The 25,236-nt window shown below is 36.8% G+C and overlaps 1 protein-coding gene across 2 annotated transcripts in view; it reads left to right on the top strand.

Annotated features, from left to right (window-relative positions):
* LOC100588339 (cytosolic beta-glucosidase) overlaps window positions 1-25,236 on the top strand; it is a 134,063-nt gene that overhangs the window by 26,750 nt on the left and 82,077 nt on the right. For both annotated transcript variants that reach the window (XM_003258536.3, XM_003258535.3), the window contains exon 2: window positions 15,237-15,464. In XM_003258536.3, coding sequence (XP_003258584.1) covers window positions 15,237-15,464 — 228 coding nt within the window. The remainder of the gene's footprint in view (window positions 1-15,236; window positions 15,465-25,236) is intronic.

The following is a 25,236-nucleotide window of genomic DNA, read 5'->3' as shown; positions in this document are numbered from 1 at the left end:
TTTGGTTATTTAACAAATTTTGTTTAAATTGTGACTCAGTTCTTACATCATTTTTAATGTAAATATTGTGCACAACCGAGCCACTAATGTCGTAAGACTAATTTTTTTCAGTAGAGTTCTTGTTTGGTCTGAGTTAATAATTGTCTTTGTTTTTGTTGTTGTCTTTCTTTTATTTGATCCTTTTCTTAATTTTTTGCCCACTGTCTGCCAGAAATGTAAATTGCATCTTGATTGACTCAAACACATCAGAAACTTTCTGTTTCTTTTTCTTTTCTTGGAGGGATCCTTCTGGAAACTTCCATCCTCCTGTGACATAATAATAAAATGTGCTTCCATGTGGTGTGGTGGTTTCCCTTGTGACTTTGGAGGCTCTTGTCCTGTCAGGATTAGTTTAGGGCACAGAGTGCTGCTTCTAGATCAAGGCATCTTTGCTTACCACAGCCTCAAAGCTTTCCATACCGTACTTATGCGTAATACACTTAATGAATGTTAGTTGTAACAATAAACAAAATTTTCTTCTGAAAGAACACCAAATCACAACTTAGACGGGCATTGATGTTAACTTTTAGTCACATTTTACTTTTCAAATAAAGAATTTTCAATTACTTACGAGCACGACAAAGATAACTTCTGCACATGTCTGTGAAGCAGTGAGACAGTAAACACCAATATTCCTATTTTATGTGAAGCACACCCCACAAAAAGCATTTTACTGAGCATGCACTATTTTGATACATGATTCTTACTACTGGAGGGACACAGACAGGTCAGTAAAACATGGACCCTGCTTTGGCAGAGCTCAAACTAAAGGAGGCCAAAGAAAAATGTTTTTAAAATGACTCAGCCAGGCACGGTGGCTCACGCCTGTAATCTCAGCACTTTGGGAGGCCGAGGCAGGTGGATCACGAGGTCAGGAGTTTGAGACCAGCCTGACCAACATGGTGAAACCCCGTCTCTACTAAAAATACAAAAATTACCTGGGTGTGGTGGTGTGTGCCTGTAATCCCAGCTACTCAGGAGGCTGAGGCAGCAGCATCGCTTGAACCCCGGAGGCAGAAGTTGCAGTGAGCCGAGAACGCGCCACTGCACTCCAGCCTGGGTGACAGAGCCAGACTTCATCTCAAAAAAAAAAAAAAAAAAAAAAAAAAAAAAGACTCTAGCACTGTGTTATTTGCAGGGTGGGTGTTCAGAGGAGGATGTGATTGATAATGGTGGGGAGTCAGAAATGCTGCCAAAAGGCGGCAATGTGGTGATGTCATTTTTGGGTTTGGAAGGAAGAATAAACAGACAGATACACATGTACATGTACCCCATCCCCCTTAGTCATTTATTTCTTACTTGACATGATTTCCTTTGCGCAGGGGTCTATTAGGTCTGTGACCTCGCAAAGGCATTGTCATGGCAATTGTTAAAGTGATATGATACCATTTGTAATGATGTTTTCCATATCAGGAAGCTGAGGACCCTACAAACCAAGTTATACAAGCCAAGACATTGATTCTTAACCACAGGCAAGTATGCAAATATTAACAGTTAGAGTGTTTTCTACATGTGCATTCTGGCATCAATAGGGAGGCTACAGAGAGAAGAAAAAAACAACAACTGGTCATTTGCATTGAGCCTAAGGGAGGAGAAAAGAACTAACACTCGTTGAGCACATATTATTAAATATCTGCCATGTACACTACTAAGCATTTTTGCTTTGGCTACTAGAACCCTATGAAGTAGATAATATCTTCCTATTTTACACACAGAGAGGTCATGTAAATAGTAAGGGGTAGAGACAAGACATAAACTCATTTATGCCTGCCTCCAGAGCCTATGCTTTTTTCATAATCCTTTGCAACCTGGGAAGTCTTTGATATTTGATAAAATGCCGGTATTTTACTTTTTTGTGGAAATCTCTTCTATGTTCTAATAGGATAATTTCAAACACAATTTTATTTTCCTCGAAATTACTAAAAATAAAACACAGGATCTTACCATTTCTTGCCAAACATATTGCAATATAGCTAACTGGTCTGGTTTGGGTCTCTATGCATTCTTTCTCCAATCACCCCAGCACAGCCTTTGAATTATGCACTTGCTTTCCCTCGATGAGAACTCTTACTCATCTTTGAACACCCTGGCTTAAAATGTTTTCTCTTGGGCAAGTATACCTGACTCCCAACAACAGAATTAATTATTGAGTGCCTGTTCATTAATTTTCCCACAGTGTTTTTTTTTTAAACAGGTTTTAATATAACTCTTAATGTAGTCTAAGAATTTCTTTGTATAATATCAACTAGATTGTGAGACCCTTAATGAGACCTCACCTAAGTTGTAAGTATTAGTAATAGTCTTCAAGGAGGTTAATCTATTGGTGTTGATAAGGGAAGACTCTAAGGGTATCACATTTTGCTGTTCGGTTATCAGCTATGTGATCATGGGAAATCAGCTCAATATTTACATGCCTTGGTTTCCCTTTCTACTTACTTGGAATAATCATAGTGCATTTTTGAAGGGTTAGAGTGAGGCAAACAATAGGCTGGTTGAAGTAAAGCTGTTGGTGTAGTGTTGACAGAAAACTAGTGCTCAATAAATGGTCTCTACTATGAACAGTGAAATTATAAAATTGATTTCGTTAGATGCACAATAGATAAGGTAATATTTATAATGTCTGTATATAGTATTAAAAATGATATTCACCTACTCACCACATTTCCAGAACCTCCTCCAATATTGCCTCTCTAGCCCTCTGCCCAGTGGTATCCAGGAAAGTGAATTTTGCATTTATCAATTTTTTGCTTATATGGTCTTGCTACATGAGAATGTATAGCTCGATAATTCATTATTTAATTTTACATGCTTTGGGACACTATATAAATGGCAACATATTATGTGTATTTTTTGCAACTCGCTTTTTCTCTCTCATTATATTTGGGAGATTTATGCACATTGATCTGAGAAGTAGTTCAGTCTTACTCCTGTACAGTCTTTCATTATAGAAATATGCTATAGTTTATTGATTTATTGTCCCAACAAAGGAAATTTGAGTTGTTTGCAATGGTTTTCTTTTTTTCTTCTTCTTCTTTTTTTTCCCTGACTGTTGCATTCATGGATATATATGTCTCCTGGTCCGTTGTAGAAACAGGGTATACAATGGTCTGTGAATTACTGGGTTTTGGTGTATGTGCTTCTTCAATTTTAGTAGATGATTCCATACTGTTCTCCCACCAGCACCGTATACACATTCCTGCTCAGCAACAACCTCTCCTACGCTGGATACTGCCCAACTTTTAAATGTGTGCCAACTGTGTAGGTGTAGAATGGTATCTCGTTGTGGCTTTCATTTGCATTTTCCAAATTTTTAACACTCTCTTACCTTTTTAAAGAAATGTTTACTAGCCATGTGTTTTCCCTTCTGTGAAGAAACTCTTCACGTCTTTTATCCATTTTTCTGTAGTCTCATTGGCCTTTTTAACGGAAATATTCAAATATAATTGCAGATTTCTTGCATTTCTGTAAGTTTCTGCTGCGTGTATGTTGAAACTCTGTTATTTCGTGGATAAACATTTAAGATTGTTAGGGCACTACTCCTATGTGAGTTCTGAGTACTGTCACCTCTAATCCTTTGGGTGATTTTTCCATCAAACTCAGATGGTTTCTTTGCACATGTGCCTGGATAAGTATTTTGCATGCTCAAGTGCAACCTTCTACGGTTTTTGTTCCCTCTCTTTGGAACTCTTTCCTTTTGGTGCTCTGCCCTAAGAATTCTAGACATCTAGGTCTCCCTGGGTCCTCAGCTTTGTCTCCTCAGCTTAAGAAGTCTGCCAGACTCTGGGTTTCTCCTCTCTGTGCTGTGTCCTGGAAACTTCACAAGGTAACACAATGGAGCAGTCGTAGGGCTCATTTGTTCCCTGGCTGTGGATGATCACTGTTCTTTGTTGTCTGAGGCCAAATGTCTTCAATTTCACTGTGTCCTATATTTTGTTTGGTTTTCAGTTGTTTTAGGTGAGAGAGTAAATCTAGACCCTGTTACTACATCTTGGCAGAGAGAAGACATTCAGATCTTTTGTATTGATTTTTAGGAGTTCTTTATGTGTTCTAGATAAAAGTTTGTTATTAGTCATGTATGTAGCAAATATATCCTCTTACTTTGTGCCTTGCATTTTAATTTCCTTAATGATTTCTTTTTGTAAATACTATTTCTTAATGTAGTTGAATTGCTGAGTTCTCCCCCTTTAGGTCTAAGCTCTTTGAGTCTTTTAAAGATCTTATTCTCTAACCTGAGGCTACAAAAATATTCTATGTTGTCTTCTAAACATTTTAGAGTTTTCCTATTTAATCCATCTGTTTATTGTGTATATGTGTAGTGAGGTGAGCATCCATTTTCACTAAAAAATATATAAATCAGTTTTCCCAGCATTATTTACTGAAAAGTGCCTCTTTACTGACTAGAATGCCACTTCTTTTGTATATTGAATTTTGTGTATTGAATATGCATGGTATTATTCTGGGGTCTCTATTAAGTCCATTGATCTATAAAGGACTATGCCAGTGCCACACTAAGCTACTTATTATACATTTATTCTAAATCTTAGTATATTTTAAGATAAGTTTCATACAATATTTTTTCAGAGATTTTAAATACTCTTGGCCCATTTATATTTCATACAAATTTTAAAATCAACTTACCAAGTTCCTTAAAAAAACTGTTAGGATGGGTTGGAATTGCATAGCATTTATACGTCACTATTTGGAGATTCAGAATCTGGATGACATTGAACTTTGTATTCATAAACATGGTATTCCTTCATCTACTTAGATATTCTTGAAAGAAAATTTTACTTCCTTTCTTTTCTTTCAATAAAATTTTATAATTTTCTAGACAACATGCTTATACTTCATTTATTATATATACATTTAGGTATTTTTGCTGCTATTTATATAAATGTTATATTTGATAACTGTTACTGTGTATAGAATGCATTGTCCTTTATTAATTTTGTATCAAGCAGTACTGAGCTAAACTCTATAAATTTTATTCTATTTTAATTTATTTTGACTTTAAGTTCTGGGGTACATGTGCAGGATGTGCAGGTTTGTTACATAGGTAAACATGTGCCATAGTGTTTTGCTGCACCTACCAATCCATCATCTAGGTATTAAGCCCCACATGCATTAGCTATTTTTCCTGATGCTCTCCCTCCCCACATATCCCCTGCCCCAGTCAGGTCCCTGTGTGTGTTGTTTCCCTCCCTGTGTCTATATGTTCACATTGTTCTGCTCCCACTTATGAGGGAGAACATGTGGCATTGGTTTTCTGTTCCTATGTTAGTTTGCTGAGGATGACGGCTTCCAGCTCCATCCATGTCTCTGTAAAGGACGTGATCTCTTTCCATTTTATGGCTGCATAGTATTCCATGTTGTATATGTACCATATTTTCTTTATCCAGTCTGTCATTGATGTAAACCCTTATTCTTATAATTCATCCTTACATTTTTTTGGAGGTTTTACATAGGTAATCTTACAGTTAACGAATGATTGTTTTGTTTTGTTTTGTTTTTTCCTCTCTAGGGCTTATATTATTTAGTTAGTTTTATTTCAGTGTACCTCTAATTAACAAACCTTATGTAATGTTGAATAGAATTGATTATAGCAGATATCCTTGACTTTTTCTTGATCTTAAAAAGAATGTTTTTTAGCATGTAGGTTTTTTGTAACTATTAATTACTACAATAGGGAGATTGTCTTTTATTTCCAATTTACTAACACTTTTATTCATGTATACATATATGATGTTAATTAACATTTGTATGTATTGAGATGACCACATGGGTTTTTATCGATTAATCAGTGTTCAATTACATTAATGAATTTTCTAATGATAAACTAGTCTTGTATACCTGGACTATAACTCAGATTTGTAAAACATTCTTTTTTATACCTGTTCAATTTGGCAACCCATTATTTTATTTAACACGTTTGCAACTGTGTTCATGAGTGAGATTGGCTTATACTTTTTCCTTTACTGTAGTACCATTTTCTGGTTTGGTATCAAGATTATACTAGTCACATAAAATGAAGAGAATATATATATTTTTTATTTTCTGGGAGAATTTGCACAAGAGTAGAATCTTTTGTTTGTTTCATTTGTTAAATAATCGTTGGAACTCAGCTGTAAAACCAACTGGTCTGGCATTTTCTTTGTGGAAGGTTTTACTATCAATAATTAGTAACTACTGATTTAATTTCTTAAATTGTCAAAAATTTCAAGTTTTTCATTTCTGTTTGAGCCAATCTTGATAAGTTATAATTTTCTAGATTAGTCATTTCCATCTAACTTTTCAAATGTATTTTATAAAGTTTTTAAAATAACATATAGATGCTGTCAGTTTAATCTCTGCAGCTTCTTTAGCTATGTTCCCCTTTGCATTTCTAACATTTATTTTTACCTCCTCATTTAAAAACATACACACCTCAGAGGACTTGCTATTTTCTTAGACTTTTTTTAAAAACCAGCTTTTGCTTCTGTTAATCTCTATCCTGGGTTTTTTTCTACCTTATTATTTCTAATCTTACCTTAGTTTTTCTCTTCCTGTTTCTTAGTTTCTCCTTCTGTTTTCTTTACCATCTTTCTCTTCCTTCTTTTATTTTTCCTCTTCCTCTTCCTCTTTTATGTGATTGCTCAATAACTTTGAGGTTTGCTTCTTTTCTAATACATACATTAAGGCTTTCTGTTTTGTCAAGGCTTTCTATTTAAGTACCGCTTAAACCAGATGACACAATGTTTTAATATTTTGTGTTATTTAGTTTTTATTATATTTTTGGTAACTACTATTATTTATTCCTTCTTTTTCCCTTAAGTTCTTCATGTGTGCATTTTCATATTTCTGAACTTTTGGGGGTTTCCTAATTATCTTTATTTATTGAATTCTAACTTAGTTGGTCAGAAGTTATCTGTATTTCCTCAAACTTGAAATTTATGAAGAGTTTATGGAACAATTTGTGCACAACTTTTGTAGTGTTTTTTGTCTGCTTGAAAAGTATGTATTCTTCAATTATAGTGTTTGTTATTTTGCAATGTTATGTATATCAATTAGATCAAATCTGTTAATGTCTGACTCTTTTCAGTGGCTGAGAAAGGATTAGTTAAATCCTCCCATTTTGGAGGTGGATTTGACAACTTTTTTTCAGTCGTGTCAATTTTTGCTTCACATATTTTGAAGCCACATTCTCAGGTGCATACACATTTAAAATAGTTTTATCATTATGTAGTGAATCATGTTCTCTCTAGTAATGCTTTTTAAGTCTTTTTTAATGTTGTTTTATTTCGTGGAGGGGCAGGGTATCATATTTTGACTTTCAATTTTCCTATATCTCCATGTTTTCAAAGTGTGAGTATAGTAAACAGCATATCATTGGATTTTTAAAGTTTAACAAACACCGCATGTTCTCACTCATAAGTGAGAGCTGAACAATGAGAACACATGGACACAGAGAGGGGAACAGCACACACCAGGGCCTGTTGTGGGGTGGGGGGTGAGGGGAGGGAACCTAGAGTACAGGTCAATAGGTGCAGGAAACCACCATGGCACAGGTATACCCATGTAACAAACCTGCATGTTCTTGCACGTGTATCCCTTTTTTTTAAGAAGAAATAAAGAAAAACAAAAATAAAAAAAATAAATATGGTACTGAGGCAAATAAACCACTAACAGCTGAAAAAAAAATTTAGTCCGACAATGTTTTTTCCCCAAGTTTACTTCATTGACTTATATTGTTAGAATGGATCAATTTTATTGTGTCCTACCATCTTACTTTATGCTTTTTATTTTGCTAACTATGTATTTTTCATTTTTTTATTTTCTTGCTCTTTTTTTGATGTATTTAGTTTTCCCCAACTGTCATGATGGTTAGGAGTATGAGCTCTGAGATCCAACTGTCTCAGTTAGAATCTTAGCTTTAGCGCTTACTAATCTGGGCAAGTTACTTAACCTCTCTATTTCTGTTTCTTTTTCTAAAAAAGGATGGCAGCTACTTTATAATGTTGTTGTGAGGAGTTAATATGTATAACATGCTAGAATGGAGCCTGGCACAGAACTTGCTATTTGGCTTTTCTTTAAAAACTACAAGTTTCATTTCTAAGAGTGCTTTAGTATAAATTTTGACCTAAGTACAAAATGTAACAAAGTAAAATGTTAATCAATATCTTTTTTCCTCTTCTTAACAATATAAATGCCTGAGAACACTTTAACTCTGATATTTTACCATTTGATTTCTAGGGTATTTTCTTTTTTGCTATAGTATTTTAGTTTTATCTACTTGTTGCTCTTTTTAATTCTCACAAAATAGAAAATTTATTATTGCTTTATATGTTAATAGTTTGTTCAGATTATCTACAAATTTACTTTTTTTGACTATTCTGTCTTTTCTAATGTTTAATATAATACATTTTCTTAATTTTTTTCATGCTAAATTTAATATAATAAAATGACTTAAAGAATCAAAACAAGATTGTTTCCGAAACCATCAATATCTTGCCACTTTCATGTCCCCTTCTCTAGAAGGCAACTCTTTTAACTCTTTCAATTCATCTTTTTACCATTGACTTCTGAATTTTAAATTAACATGCTAATATTACTAGTTCTTGATGTTTTCTACTGTAGGCATAATCAGTTAACTTCTCATTGTGAAAGATGAGGATTTATCTCTTTGTTAGTTTTCTTTCCTTCTATCTTCCTACCTTCACTACTCCGTGAAAGATTCCAACACCATAATCCTCCCCAAATAATCAGATTTTAATTGTATTTAGATCGGTGCTCAGGGTTTACCTCATTGTAACCACTGAAACTTATTTACACCTGAACCACATAGTATACTATCATTATTTTTATTTTCCAGAACAACATTTTCACACAAAGTTAACACTTGTTTTCTATTTGTTCATTTTGTTTTCTGTGTGTTTATTGCTAAATCTAATATTTTTTATTTCTATACATTTTCTCTCATTCTAACATACTAGATAGCCCTAGTGATTAGTGATGTAAGGAATCTTTCATGTACTTATCACTACTAATCATTAGAGAAATGCAAATCAAAACCACAATGAGACATTGCTTCACACATAATATGATGGCTACTATTAATAAAAGAGAAAACAGAAAATTTCAACTGGCAGCTAGATCGTGAAAAAATAGGACACCTTGTGCTCTGTTGGTGGGAATGTAAAATGGTGCAGGTGCTATGGAAAACAGTATGGTGGGTCTTCAAAAAATTAAAAAGAGAATTACCGTATGATTTAGCCATTCCACTTCTGGGTGTATGCCCAAAAGATCTGAAAGTAGAGTCTTGAAGAGATACTTGCATATTATGTACATAGTAGCATTATTCAGAATAAACTGGAAATAACCCAGTGTCTCTTGAGAAATGGTGGATCAACAAAATGTGGTACATACGTATGATGAAGTTTCACCAAGCTTTAAAAAGAAAGAAAATTCTGACTCACGCTACAGCATGAATGAAGCTTGAGGACATTATGCTGTGCAAAACGAATCAATTACAAAAGACAAATACTGTGTAATTTCACTTATTTGAGGTACCTAGAGTAGTCAAAACCAGAAAGTAGAATGGTGGTTATTAGGGGCTTGGAGGAGGAAGGAATGTTGAGTAATTGTTTAATTTTTTCAATGTTTTAGTTTTGAATATTTAAGAAACTCTGGAGAAATGATAGTGTTGATAGTTGCTAAACAATATGAATATATTTCATGTCACAGAACTATACACTTAAAAATGGTTAAGATGGTAAATTTGATGTTGTGTATTTTACCATAATTAGAACAATATTTTTGTTAGTTCAAGATGCACATTAAAATATTACAGATTGAATGAGGAAGCTTGGGTGGATTCAGACAAAAAAGATTGGCAAAATGTTGAAAACTGCTGCAGATGAGTGACAAGTACATGGATTTCATGCTCTTCTACTTTTATGACTGTTGAAAGTCCCATGATAATTTATTTTTTTTAAATAGAACTTATGTAATGGTTAATTTTATGTGTCAACTTTACTGAGCTATGAGATGCCCACATACCAGGTAAAATATTATTTCTAAGTGTGTCTGTGAGTGTGTTTCTGAAATGGATTAGCATTGGAATTGGTAGACTGAGTAGAGAAGATTACTCTCATCAATGTGGGTGGGCATCATCTAATCAGCTGGCTTGAATAGAACAAAAGGCAAGGAAGGGAAAATTTGCTCTGAGCTGGACACTTATTTCTTGCCCTCATACATTGGCACTGCTGATTCTCGGACTTTCAGACTTAGATTCAGTTATACCACCAGCTTAACAGCTTTCCTGGTTTTCCAGAATGCAGATAGAAGACTGTGGGACTTCTTAGTTTCCAAAATTGAGTGAGCCAATTACTATAATAAAAATATATCTATACCTTATTGGTTTTGCTTTTCTGGAGACTCTGGACTAATACAACATACTAGATATTCTATTTGTATCATCTTCTTGAGGAAATAGCTCTCACAGCCTGTCGCCTGCTCAAACAGACTGGGTACTCCCTGTGTCTGCTGCATAGCCATCATCCTGGAAGTTTCCGTTTGCCTTTATACTCCTGCATGAGTTTGCCAGGACTGCCAAAACATAATACCTTTTGTCTGTGTTCACACATTCCTGATCTATCTCTCTCTTTTTATAAGGACACTAGACATTTTGGATTAGACCCTCACCCTTATAACCTCATTTAACCATCATTACCTCCTTCAAGACCCTATCTCCAAATCCAGTCACTTTGGGGGTTAGAGCTTTAATATATAAATTTTGAGGGGCCACAATTTAGTCGATATCTAATAGGGTTTGACTGTGTCCCCACCCAAATCTCATCTTGAACTCTAGTTCCCATAATCCCCACATGTCATGGGAGGGACCTGGTGTGAGGTAATTGAAACACAGGGACGGTTACCTCCATGCTGTTCTCATGATAATGAGTGAGTTCATCTACCTTCACTCTGCACTTCTCCTTGATGCTGTCATGTGAAGAAGGGCATGTTTGCTTCCCCTTCTGCCATGATTGTGAATTTACTGAAGCCTCCCCAGCCCTGAGGGATTGTGAGTCAATTAAACCTCTTTCCTTTATAAATTACCCAGTCTCAGGTATATCTTTATTAGCAACATGAGAACAGAGTAATACAATATCACTGTGATTTTCTTTGTCAATTTCTTCTCCTGAATTTCTTTTTTCCTGGATCCTAGATCTTTATCTTTCTTGATTACGTCATTGTTTTAGTAAAATTTATCCTCCAGTAATATCCAAAGAGAGGAAATTTTTGAGAGCTCCTATATCTGAAAATATCTTTTTCCCATTCTCACACTTAATGGTTTCATGGCTGAATTGTGGTTACAAATATTGAGGAGTAATTTCCCCTCTCCAGGACCAAGTTTGAATCAAGCTAATTTTTTTGTTCTCTCTTTCTGCAGGTTGGGTTTGTCTCGAGTTTTTTTTTTGCACAGGATATGAAGTCCTTGCATACCAGCTTTTTGTGACCATCTCTATTTATACTTTTCATCTTTGATGCATCTTAGACTTTGTCTCCTTTCTCCCTTGTTCCACAAGCCGTTAAAATGAAAGCTCGGATGGTCTGAACTTAGCAGACACTCTCAGTAAAAAAGCCTGCATCACTACTCACTTATGCCTCTGAATTACCCCTCCCCTTTTGTTTTTGGGTCACCTAACCTCCTGCTAGAGTAACAATGCATTAAAAAGTGTATTTCCTATATGTAATACAACAATCATAATTGTTTGGAGGATGGCTCTGAGTATGCAGTCCACCTGGAAACAGTAGTCTTATTCATCATAAAGGACATCATGCTTTTAGAATGTGGGCATAATTGCAACGGGAGAAAATTTCTAATGGACAAATGAGTTATTAATATCATTCATATAGTAAGATTTACATGAAAAGTGCTAACAAATATTGGCCTTTAAATGATTTTTATCCAATTTCAGTTATAATTGTTAGTTATCAATTTGAATATTAGTTTTTTGTAGAAACAATGTTGTTTAGTTCTGCTTGGTCTAGCTAGTACTTGTGGAGAATGAGCGACTCCACCTCAGTACGTGTTCCTGCTAAGTGACACTGACCTGTTAAAATTGTCAAAACTTGTTTTAGTATGTTAGTTGCACTGCTTTCCAATTGTATAAATTATGTTTTGCACTTCTTAGTCTTGATAAATGAAGTAGTTTGGTCATCAGTTGACTTTTTCTTCATCATTCTGTGTAATTATTACTAAGAGCAGCATGGTCCAATGGCAGAATCTTAGACTTCTAAGATCTGAATACAAATCTTAGCACTGTTACTTACTAACGGTGTGATCTTATTCAAGTTACTTGTAAATGATGTGGTGAAGCCAGCTTGTGTTGGCTCACAAGAGCCTATTGAGTTTGTGTGAGCTGATTCTTTAACACAGACTTTATTAAAAATTATTTATATAAGCTTATAGGTAAATAATGTATATCAAAAGCAAAGTAAATCCTTAAAGTCATTACTTAACTAATTACCAAATTTCACTGTTTTCTATGGCCTTGAGGTAATTTATATCTCTTGTATCTGAATAGGAGAAACACTGTAATATGGTGTGCTGCTACCGCTCGTCTTTTCCCAGCTCTGCCTTCACTAATATCACGGTTGCATAAATTGGCTGATGCTAGAAGTCATTATTTGATTTATTGTTTGCTAGTTGTCTAGACCTTAGAAAGTGATAGGAAACATGTTAATAATACGGATTCAACTTAAAAGTGTGTCATGTCTGTGGCTGTGGTGTTGTGAGTAGCACCAAAAATTGAGGAGACAGTTACCAGTGTTTGAAAACTGTTACCTGATTCAACAAAGAAGTAGCTCATGTCAGTGGTAAAAAGTGAAGTTCTGGTACATCTTTTGTCTTCTTTTCCTTCTACCTGTGAATATAAGGAAAAATATTAACCAAAAGTCATATGATAACTACATGCATTTGTCAAATTACAACTGTAGGTTGGCTACTGATATGGTTTGGCTCTATGGTGCCCCCCACCCTTCCCCAAATCACATCTTGAATTGTAATCCCCATGTGTTGAGGGAAGGTCCTGTAATCCCCACACATCAAGGGAGGGAGGTGATTGGATCATGGGGGTGGTTTCTCCCATTGTTCTCATGATAGTGAATGAGTTCTCATGAAATCTGATGGGTTTATAAGTGTTTGAAAGGAAGCGCTCCTCCTTCACTACTTCTCTCTTTTTTGCCACCTTGTGAAGACAGTACCTGCTTCCTCTTCCCCGATGATTGTAAATTTCCTGAGGCCTCCCCAGCCATGCAGAACTGTGAGTCAATTAAACCTCCTTTGTTTATAAATTACCCAGTCTCAGGTAGTATCTTTATAGCAGTGTGAGAACAGACTAATACAGCTACCAATATGACTTTGGCAAAAATCTAAAAGAGCATCCTATGAGAATCAGTTGGTTATATGGAGTTCACAGAAAAGGGCATTGCATAGTTTATTATTTGTAAATTGTGTATTATACATACTTTATATCAGCAAAATTGATGATAAACATATATACATATACGTCTATACTTATTTTTTAACATGTAGCCAATTAAATATATACCAATACACCATTGCTTAGGCTGAGATTAAGCTTTTTCATTTATTAAATCAATCATTCAAACCTATGAGCATCATACTTCAAAAATTTTGGTTTTGTGTTTGTTCCTATTTCATTCTATGAATACCACTCTTCTTTTATCCCCATTCCTCTAAGCCCCATATGTAGACATAACTTGAGAGTCATTGGAATGTGTAACACTGTTTGCTTCTATAATTACATGGCTCCAAAGTAAAATACTTTTGAATATTCATAGCTTTTTTTTGTATAGATATTTAGTATTCTACCTCGATATCAATGACCACTTTTGCTTTTGTCAGAGCTCCTTCTTTTAGCAGCCTCTTCTGTATCCTCATGGTGCCGTCCATGACTTCTTATCACTCCTGCTGTCCTGAGGTTGGAACTGGAGAATATACCTAATCCTTTTAGATCTGTGCACAAAATATGAGTATGTAGATGCTCAATGAGGTGATTGTTTTCATCTATTTTACTCTAGCTGTGACCTCTTTTCTTACATAATAATTATAAGATATTATATATTAGGCTTATAAAAAGGGATTGCGAAAAATGTAATAAACAGCCCCTCATATACCTTCTACCTTGTTTAATGAGTGAAACATAAGAGATGCATTTGAAGGCCCTGTAGACCCCTCCCTGGTTCCACTTCCTTCTGTTTTCCTCAAAGGTAATCACTCACCTGAACTGATCATTCTCAGGCATGTGATATTTCTACCTCACATGTATATGCTCAGAACATACGTGGATTGTTATACATATTTTTAAATATATAAAATATGATAAACATACTGGATATGTTCTTTTATTAAATTAATGGACTTTATATTTTAGATCAGTTGTAGGCTTACAGGAAAATTGAGCAGAAAGAGACCTCCTCTGACTCCAGCCCACATTTGGATAAATGCCCTTCCCTGGTTTCTGAAAAAGAAAGGGCATTTACGTTGGCTGTTATGTAAATTCCCCAAAACATAAGACACAGCATAGTTCACTCTGGTATCCCCTGGACTTGGTATCCTGTTTGACACATAACATTTGTTGAATCAAGGGCAGTACGAATGAATGAATTTCAGATAGCAATATCATATAAACAATGGTGGAAACCAGGGCTCCCTCCCCCCCAGAGATGGACTGGACCAGCACAGCCTCCATTGTCAGAGAATAGGAGAATAGGGTTTAAATGTCAAGGGCCACACATAAAGTCCCAAGATCCTGTCATGCATAAGGACAAGGTGTGTCAGTCATGACCAGGGGGAGAATGTTTGCAAGGAGGAGATGTTTTCAACTCAGATATTCATAAGCCAGGGCCTGCCTCTGTTTACCAGCTGGGAGATCTTCAGATAATGAACCATGAAAGCCTGCTATGCAGCGGCGCTATGCAATAATTTTTCATTTGCCACCAGTCAGCTTCAGGGATCAAGGACAGCTAAACACATAACCCGCTCATGCATGTTATTTTAAAGGCATATTTTAAAGTTATAAATATGGTACATTGAGTTAATGAGGTATGTTCTTTTGGTGACAAATATTTACATTCCACATATGCCTCTTGATGTCAAGAGTGTAACTGTTTCATTTTCTTCTTTTTCTCAGGAGGCTGGGATGCAGATGGAAAAGGCCCTTGTGTCTGGGACACATTTACTCATCAGGGAGGAGAGAGAGTTTTCAAGAACCAGACTGGCGATGTAGCTTGTGGCAGCTACACTCTGTGGGAGGAAGATTTGAAATGTATCAAACAGCTTGGATTGACTCATTACCGCTTCTCTCTTTCCTGGTCACGTCTGTTACCTGATGGGACGACAGGTTTCATCAACCAGAAAGGCAAGTGTTTCTTAAAAATAGAAGGTTGCAGCTTTAATTCAAGGTTATTGCTGCAGTCTGGCATAATTAATCCAGTATGCTATTCTGCAATGTAGCTTTCAAATTACAAGTTTTTAGAGTGATTATGGGATAAATTTTTTGAAATGGGTTTGCATTAGTTTTCACAGTAATATTTTGGTTTTCTTTGACTCTTGAGATCTTTTCTGGGGATGGTGAGTGGGAGGGAGGTTAGAATAAGTGTTTTATTATGTAACATGAGTGTTAATCTGAAGGTAAATTTAAAAAATTTGTATTAAACTATTTTCAGTTGTGTAACCCTGTGATGAGTTATGAAAAGTTCTGAAGAACTTGAGATGATTCTAAGCACTTCAATTAGGGCTGAATTAGTGGAGCTAATTAACTAGCATGGGGTTAACACCAAAGCCCCTGGAGTTCACTTACTGAAGATTAAGTCAAGCTACATCACTTACTATCTATATAAACATCTCTTGGGCATCTCTCAGTGCCTCAGTTTCCCCATGAATAGAAAAGAATGCTGTAATAGTGACTAATTCAGAGTTGTTGGAAGGTTAAATGAAATAATCTTTGTAAAGTGCTTAACACAGTAGCTAACATTTCAAAAGCATTTAGTAAGTGTTAGCTATTCTTCTTCTTATGCCTTGTAAGTAAAAGGACCAGCCATTGCTCTATTGAATGCCTGTTATTTATGAGGTATTTTCACCCATTTTCTTTAATTCTTATCAACAGTAGGGAAGGCATAGTGATCATATTTTACAGAGGTGTATGTCCAAATCCACATATTTGGCAAATGGCCAATCTGTTATTTAAACCTAAGGTCTAGCTAGCTCTTTCTACAAAACATGGTTGGAAAACTGTGACCTGAAGGTCAAGTGTGGCCTGTCACCTATTTTTGTAAATAAAGTTTGATTGAAACATAGCCACGCCTGTTCATTATGCATCATCTACGTTTACTTTTCCACTTTAATGGCAGAATTGAGTAGTTAGAGCAGAGACCATATGGCCTGCAAAGCCTCAAATATTTGCTATCTGGTCCTTTACAGGAAAAGTTTGCCAACCCTTGCAATACAACATATGGTTTCTTAATGAAGACACTTTATTACTACTTTGTCTTAGAAAAGATTTTACACTGTCCATAGGGCTGGGACTAGGTGAAGCAATGGGGTGCCTAGGGCATAAAATTTAAGGAGAGCCTCTTTAATTAAAGGAGAAGCCTCACTTGCATGACCTAAGAGAACACCTGCTTGCTTCGCCATACTTCCCACCCCAAGAACCTTCATTAATACAAAGGCATTATTCATGAGTAACTTATGTGATTGCCTATATAGAACAACCCTTGATGACAATTCCTAGATGGGCTTGTGCACTTGAAAAGAAAAGCTCATTTTATTTAAGGTGGGATAATCTTCACATCATGAAATAGAATTACAACTCATGAACTCACATGTAGTATCAGCCTTAGAGCAGCGTCCCCAAAATAGGGACAGTTTAGGATCAGCAGGCTCATTCCCTGACTCTAAAGACATTGGCCCATGACCAGTTGCTGCTGATTAGATGTCTACTTTCTTGCCATCTCTGACTAGTTTTATTTTTTATGTTGAATGGAAGGTAATTTGTTGTTCAGTTTAAAAGTGAACTTATTATCTTCAATCTTCCTAATCCAACATCTATATTCTCCCTTCTTTCTGGCACCACCATACTCCAAAGTCTAAAAAACAAAAGTAACCTTTGAATCCTTTCTTGTCTTTTCTTCCTCCATCTAATGGGTTGCTGAATATGGTCCATTCTAATTATGACTTTTTAATTTATCTTCTAATCCCTCTTTTTGCCTCTGCCCTAGTTTAGGTATTTATCATTCTTACAAGGACTTTTTGATATATCCTTGATGAATCTATCTGTTTTCACCTTGTGTCTGTCCTTTACTTTCTATAAGATGCCATCATAACAATTTTCCTAAAGCTTGACCCAAATCATATTGGTTTGGATCATCTCCTGCTGAAAATGAAGCAAGATGCGTGGTGGCTCATGCCTGTAATCCCAGCATTTTGGAAGGCTGAAGCAGGCGGATCACCTGAGGTTGGGAGTTCGAGACCAGCCTGACCAACATGGAGAAACCCCATCTCTATTAAAAATACAAAATTAGCTGAGTGTGGTGGTGCATGCCTGTAATCCCAGCAACTTGGGTGGCTGAGGCAGGAGAATCGCTTGAACCCAGAAGATGGAGGTTGCCGTGAGCCAAGATCGTACCATTGCACTCCAGCCTGGGCAACAAGAGTGAAATTTGGTCTCAGATAATAATAATAATAATTTAGTCACCCAAAGCCTCAATATACAGTCCAAAACAATATAAACTCCAAAAACTTTGCAGTTTTGGAGGTGATTACCCCATGTGTATGATCACGCAATATCCCAAACACACATTGGCACAGGTCTATAATCTTTTATCTGTAAGTATAAGTAACCCACTACTTATTAAACATACCATGCAGTTTTCCACCTTGTAGGAATTTGTTTAAGCTTTTTATTCTGCCTAGAATGGGCTTTCATTAACCCCAACTATACCTGCTGAAGGCCTGTCCTGCTGTTCAGAGCTAGCACAATTGCCCTCTTCTTTATAGTATTTCTCTATTCTAAGCCAGAAAAAAAATCTCTTTTTTTTTTATTCTCATGACACTTTGCAAAGCTCTTAAGATATTTCTCGCATTCTTCATTGTTAACTGTTACTATATCCCATGTTAGACTATGGGTGCCTTAAGTTTAATTCAATTCAACCAAAGTGTGCTGAATGTCTATCGTGTCAGGGACTGTGCTAAGTCCTCATGACATTCACATTAGAGAATCCCTGGAATTGTTTACAGTGTAATGGGTAGATAATTCTGCCTTGTTACCCTTGTAATCTAGTCCAGCACCATCCATGGAAGGGATTCAGTAAAAATTATTTAATTCAATTGAATTAGGTCAATAACAATCATAAAAATAACTCTAAGGGTAGTAATGCTTGCCTTTCATTGAGCATATAATGTACAGAGCTCACCATGCACACATTGCACATATTTTTGTTAATTTAATGTTCATAACAGTCATACGAATGAGGGGCATCTCTAAACAGAAGGAATAATGCTAATATGGGAAATAAGGTTAGGCATAAATTTGCCAAGATGACAAATTTAGTTAGGTTCAACCTAGGCTTGTCTGACATAAAAAATCTTGCATCTAGTCTAGAGCTCAGTCAGTCTGGCCAAACCACTTGAATTCTCTGCGCTACAGTTTCCCTGTTGGTTAAACGAAGTGGAGGCCTCATGGTACAAAAACTCCTTGCACTCATTCTAGGAGTTTGGAGTTTTTACTGAGCTTCCATTTGGATGGTAAACACCACCACCAACAACAAAAACCAAAAACCCACCAACTTGTAGTATTGGTCCACAATGCCATATCTGAAGTTCTAAAATCAAAAGGCTCTTATTACTAAATCTTTCTAGAATTAAATTGGCGGCAAAAGCTAACTTGAATTGTTGTGAATATATATTCTGTTTGGTGAGAATATTTATTTATTTTACTACAGACATATTAGGAGATACTGACTCAGATACACTGAGAGCGTTAATATATGGTATATGCTCTGTGTTTCCTTTCTAAAACATTCTGAACTCATATGCCCCTAAGATTTTCAGACACAAGATTATGTACCTGTACCAATATGTCGACATATTAAGCTTTGAAAACCAACTTGAGATACTCAGAAGTTCATAGAGACACACTGTAGATCAGCAATCCAAGAGCAAGGAAACCGAAACCACTGGAGAGTGGGGGTGGTGGTACTGAAGTCATGGAAACCACCTGAATATTGTGGAGAAATTGCTCGTGCAGATCTCACGTGGGGATCACATGCCCGTAGCACTGAGATTTTTGTGTTTGGCTCTAGCTTTGGTAAAACCATGGCTGATTAATATTACAGACTTTGCTTTGAACAAGAGGGCACTGGAGGTGCATCCAGGAGGTGGAATTTCAATAAGCAGTTGTTCATTCTTGTGCGGTGATCTGTTGAAGCAGTTGGAATGGTTTTAACTTGGAAAGGCCATCTCTTTTTTCCCATTTAAATATTTTCTCAAAAAGCATGCAAAGAATTAGAAAATCCCTGTCACTGTTCTTCCCAAGGAACCCCCTTTTTGTGTTTGACTATCCATTTCAATACTTGATTACAGGACATTTGGAAACTTGTAAAATTCTGTGTCCCCAAACTAGAAGAATGTTTTTATGAAGTGGAATTGTTACAGACTGTCTCTTTCAAATGTCAGTTTTTCAAGGTTTAACAAGAAAAGATTGGGTTGGCAACTGAAATCACATATTCCTGTATTTCTCAACTATTCAAGTACATGTTATATCTGCCACAAATGTAAATTTCAGGTGATTAGTGGGAAGCCCAAGTATGGAAATTAAAAAAAGGGGAATATTTATGCAGAATTTAGTGCTCACTTTAAGATTTAAAATATGAGTTCTCTTAGCAGGAATGGTTTAAATAAATTAACTAAACAAGCATTAATATTGTATTCTATGTTGGGCACTATAATAGACTGAAAATGGCCCTCTAAAGGTGTTCATGTTCTGATTCTTAGGAATTGTGAGTATATTAGCTTGCATGGTAAAACAAACTTTACAGATGTGATTAAGGGAAGGATTTTGAGAGGAGGAGATTGTCCTGGACTATCTGTGTGGTCCCAGTATAATTACATGGGTCCTTAAAAGAGAAAGGTAGAAAGATCACAGTCAGAGAGAAGAGGTAAAAGAGATAATGATTAAAGCAGAGGTCAAAGAGAAGAGGTGAGGATGAAGATGGGAGAAGAAGCCATGAGGGAAGGAATGCACGTGGCCTGTACTGCCTGGAAAAGTAAAAAGATGGATTCCACCTGAGAGCCTCCAGAAGGAATGTAACCTTGCTGACATCTTGACTTTAGCCCAATAAGCACTGTTTTGGACCTCTGGCCCCCAGAACTGTAACATAATGCATTTGTCTTGGTCCTGCCACTAAGTTTCTGGTAGTTTGTTTTAGCAGCAATAGGAAACTAATACAGGCAGTGTGGCAAGAGAACACAGGAGCAATTAAATTAATTGATGGGAGGTGGAGAATCACGAGGTCAGGAGATCAAGACCCTCCTGGCCAACATGGTGAAACCCCGTCTCTACTAAAAATGCAAAAATTAGCTGGGTGTGGTGGCAAGTGCATGTAATCCCAGCTACTCGGGAGGCTGAGGCAGGAGAATCACTTGAACCAGGGAGTCAGAAGTTGCAGTGAGCTAAGATCGCACTCCAGCCTGGGTGACATAGCGAGATTCTGTCAAAAAAAAAAAAAAAAAAAAAAAAAAAAAAAAAGAAAGAAAGAAAGAAAGAAAGAAAAGAAAAGAAACTGATGGTGTGAATGGTGTGAATCTAGAAAGGTATGAACCAAAGAAAGGTGTAAACTTGATGCATGGTAGCCATGAGATCAAAATGAATTCTATGTTACTTTTTTTGTTGAAGGAGCATTCTAGATCAATTTTTTTTTTAAATTTGAGACATCATCTTGGAAAGTTCCAGCCACGCCCTCTTCTAGGGGAATTCCCCTATATCTTTGTTTTATACAATCCTGCTTGACTCCAGGTCACAGCTGACAGGATAAAGGAAAGACATTTTCCCCTGGATTTATAATGAGCTGTGACCTTATGGAAAAATATGAGCTTGCTCCATTGTTTTCCTCCCTCAAGGATGTTTGGAATTGAGGTACTGAGAGGCTGAGTTGGTTGGTGGTTGGCACTGGGGCTCAGAAGTAGCTTTGGCAGATGGGACGGCCATTTTGAGACCATGGCAGATTGAGTGTGTAAAGAAAACTGGTTCTTTCTTAAGTATATATTTTTCGGTTTTGTCTCTGCTGCTTGAATCAGAAGGGAAAGCTGTTTCTGAAAGAAGAAATGGAGCAGATGTGTTGAGAGAAGCTGGGATGGAAGAGATCAGTTTTCCCTGAGAAGCAAAGATTTTCTCAGCTCCCAACTTCAATTCTTTTGACTTCCACTTGCCGTTATTTTCTGTCATTGAGTCCCTGATCTATTTCTGTCATTTAAAATAATGTCCACTGCATCTGTATCTACTACCCAACTGCCCCCAATGCCACCTTTGTATTTGAGTTCATCTGGGTTGGTTGGTTTTTCTTGTATCCAAAAGACCTCTACCTCAAATATGTTTCATATTTTCTAAGATCAAATAAGCAGAAATGAGCTTAATTAGAGAAGATAATATTGACTATGAAAGAAAGCTATAGAAGTTTTAATCCTTAAAATAATCAATTCTGTCCTAAATACCCAGAAGCAGAATGGGATCCAAATGACCTCTCAAAGTTTCAAAGTCCCTAGATTGGTAACAGGTGATCATTTAAAAAATACACATTTATTCAGAGAATTTGTTTATCAGTGACTTACACTGTTCTGAAAAACAAAGTTAAATAACCCTTTGACAGATTTATTCTCATTCAATACTCACATGCTCCTAAGGTGGCAGTATTAACATTCCCATTTTACAGATGAGGATACTGAGGTGTAGAGAGACCAAGTGATTTGTCCAAGATCCTTTGACTGAGTTTTCTGAGTCTGGGGCTCCCCTCTTAAAAATCCCACTCTGGCCGGGCGCAGTGGCTCAAGCCTGTAATTCCAGCACTTTGGGAGGCTGAGGCGGGTGGATCACGAGGTCAGGAGATCGAGACCATCCTGGCTAACACAGTGAAACCCTATCTCTAATAAAACTACAGAAAATTGGCCGGGTGTGGTGGCGGGTGCCTATAATCCCAGCTATTCGGGAGGCTGAGTCAGGAGAATGGCGTGAACCCAGGAGGAAGAGCTCTCAGTGAGCCGAGATTGCGCCACTGCACTCCAGCCTGGGTGACAGAGTGAGACTCCATCTCAAAAAACAACAAAACAAAACAAAAAAATTCCCACGCCACTTCATGGAAAAGTTTCATTACAATATTGTATAAACTGTACGATCGAGAAGTGAAGTGCTTAATTCTGGGATAGTGAATATTAATTATGCAATGCTCTGTTGCTCTGCTGTGCTGATGAGTGAGAAAAAATTTTCTTAAAATTCACTTATCTTCATTTCAACGGACGGCTATCATGTGGTTTGAATTACATTGATTGGCCATCATTAATGACTTCTCCACAAAGGGGGGAAAAAGGAGTTTGTTATTGTGATCAGGTCTGAAGTAGGTGACCATGAAGGCTGGTGAAATAGTCACATGTTTCTGGTTCAGGAACATTAGTAAACATGAGAAGTGGGATGTCATAGTGAGAACAGCTCAGTCTTTGTAGTGAGACAGACTGGGATTAAATGTGGGCCATGCCATTTGTCAACGCTGAGACTCTCTGAATCTCAGTTTTCTCATTTTTAAATGGGAACAAAAACACCCATCTCTAGAGCTCAGTGCTTGGATTTGGCAAAATGCATGACATCTGGTACATATAGTACAAGTTCAGTAAATGAAAGCTAATATTATTTTCACGTTCAAAGTCAATGGAAAGAGTTGGCTATGAAAACCCTCACACATACCAATATCCAGATTATTTTATCATATTATCTTTAGATATCTCATTTACAAAGGTAGAAATGTGGATTTACAGGGGTCCAGGGGTGGGATGGTGAAATACTCTTTCATTGAGAGAAAAAAGGAAAGTTTATAAAATTTCATGAGTATATTAGTTTTACTGCTACTGTAACAAATTATCACATATGAGCTGCTTAAAACAACAACAATTTGTTACCTTAGAGTTCTGTAGGTCAGAAGTCTGACATGGGTGTCTGTGAGGCTGAAATCAAGATACCTGCAGGGCTGTGTCTCTTTCTGAGGGATCTTTGGAAGAGTCTGTCTCTTGGTGCATTCAGGTTGTTGGCAGAATTCAGTTCCTTGTGATTGTAGAACTGAGGTCTTTATTATCTTGCTGGCTATCAGCTAAGGACTGTTCTCAGCTTTGAGAAGCCATCTGCATTCCTTGGCTCATGGTAGGTTTCCTTCCTCTATTTTCTTTCTTTCTTTTTTTTTTTTTCTTTTGAGACAGAGTCTCACTCTGTTGCCCAGGCTGGAGTGCAGTGGCGCTATCTCGGCTCACTGCAAGCTCCGCTTCCTGGGTTCACGCCATTCTCCTGCCCCAGCCTCCTGAGAAGCTGGGACTATAGGCACGCACCACTACACCCAGCTAATTTTTGTATTTTTTTAGAGATGGGGTTTCACCATGTTGATCAGGCTTGTCTCAAACTCCTGACCTTGTGATCTGCACAACTTTGCCTCCCAAAGTGCTGGGATTACAAGCATGAGCCACCGTGCCCTGCCCCCTTCCTCCATTTTTAAAGCCAGCAATAGTGGGTTGAGTTTCTCTCAAGCTGCCACTTCTCCTCTTCTTCCGTTGTTGCATCTCTCTGACCCACTCTTCTGTCTTACTCTTCCATTTCTAAAAACTCATGTGGTTATATTGGATCCACCTGGACGCTCTAGGGAACTCTCCCCAATTCAAGGTCCATACCTTAATTGCATCTGCCAAGTCCCTTTTGCCATGGAAGGTAACATGTTCACCCATTTCATGGATTAGAGAATGGACATCTCTGGGGGGAGGATGAGTTATTCTGCTACCAAGTGAGAAATAGCACAGAAGTGTGTCTTCCAAATATGGAGTTGTTATGCATGATTCACAGTACATTCCAGTTAGCAAAATAAATGAGCTGGTGTCAAAAATACCCACTTACCCAGACAGAGAGAAAACACATGATTGTGCATAATTTGGCTTCTGCTTACCTTGCTCATCTCTCACCATTCTATTCCTCTTTTGTCACACTCTTCTTATACTGAACTTTTTATTCCCCGAAAGTGATTGAATATACAAACACTGGCCAGGTCATATATGATAATAAAACTCAGACTGATAAAGGAAACCCAGGAAGCCAAACTTTAGCCTCTGCAGCAGTCAGCCCAGAATAGTCACAATGTGGTCAACTGATACCTTCTCTATTTTCTAACCCCTGCTCCCTGCTTCCAACTCAGGAGCAACCTGAGAAAACCAAATGTGCTCCCCAAACTAATCAGAAAGGATGCCCTGCTTCTAATTAGCTCTCCAATAGCTTCCCAAGGCCAACACCCTTTAATCAGGGCACACCCAAGAGTTCTCTTTTTTGCACTCTAAAGCTTTTCCTCTGTCCTGACTGTATTTGAATACCTGCCAAATGCAAGTATTGGTGGCTGACTCTCTTGCTATAGCAAACTCTGAGTAAATAGTCTGTTTTTCTCATTTGAGTGGTCTTTATTTTAACATTTCCTTTGTGTATTTTTTTGTTTCCTCTTTTTCTCTTCCTTGATCACATTTTTCTCCTTACCTTAAGTGATTAACTTGTATTCATATTTTAAATATCAGCTTAGATGTCACTAATAACAATAATAATTACTATTTCGGTGATAGCTAACCTGTACTGAGCCCTTACCATATGCCAAGAACTGTTCTAAACATGTTTAATTTATCAACCATTAAACTCTCACAACAATTAATTGAAGAAGTTTTCTCTTATTATCCACATTTCTCATACAGGAAAAGATAATTCCGAGAGATTAAGGATCTTGCCTAAGGTTGCAGAGCTAGTAGGTGAAAGACTTAGGACAGAATTTAGGTGGTCTGGCACCATAATTCACTCTTGAAACAATTATGCTACATTGCTTTCAGAATATTTTCAAATACCCTGAGCTTAGGATGGA

This window comes from Nomascus leucogenys, chromosome 20 (assembly GCF_006542625.1).
Source record: "Nomascus leucogenys isolate Asia chromosome 20, Asia_NLE_v1, whole genome shotgun sequence".
NCBI lineage: Eukaryota > Metazoa > Chordata > Mammalia > Primates > Hylobatidae > Nomascus > Nomascus leucogenys.
Note: the sequence above shows the minus strand (reverse complement) of the source record. Positions and strands in the feature narration are given on the sequence as shown.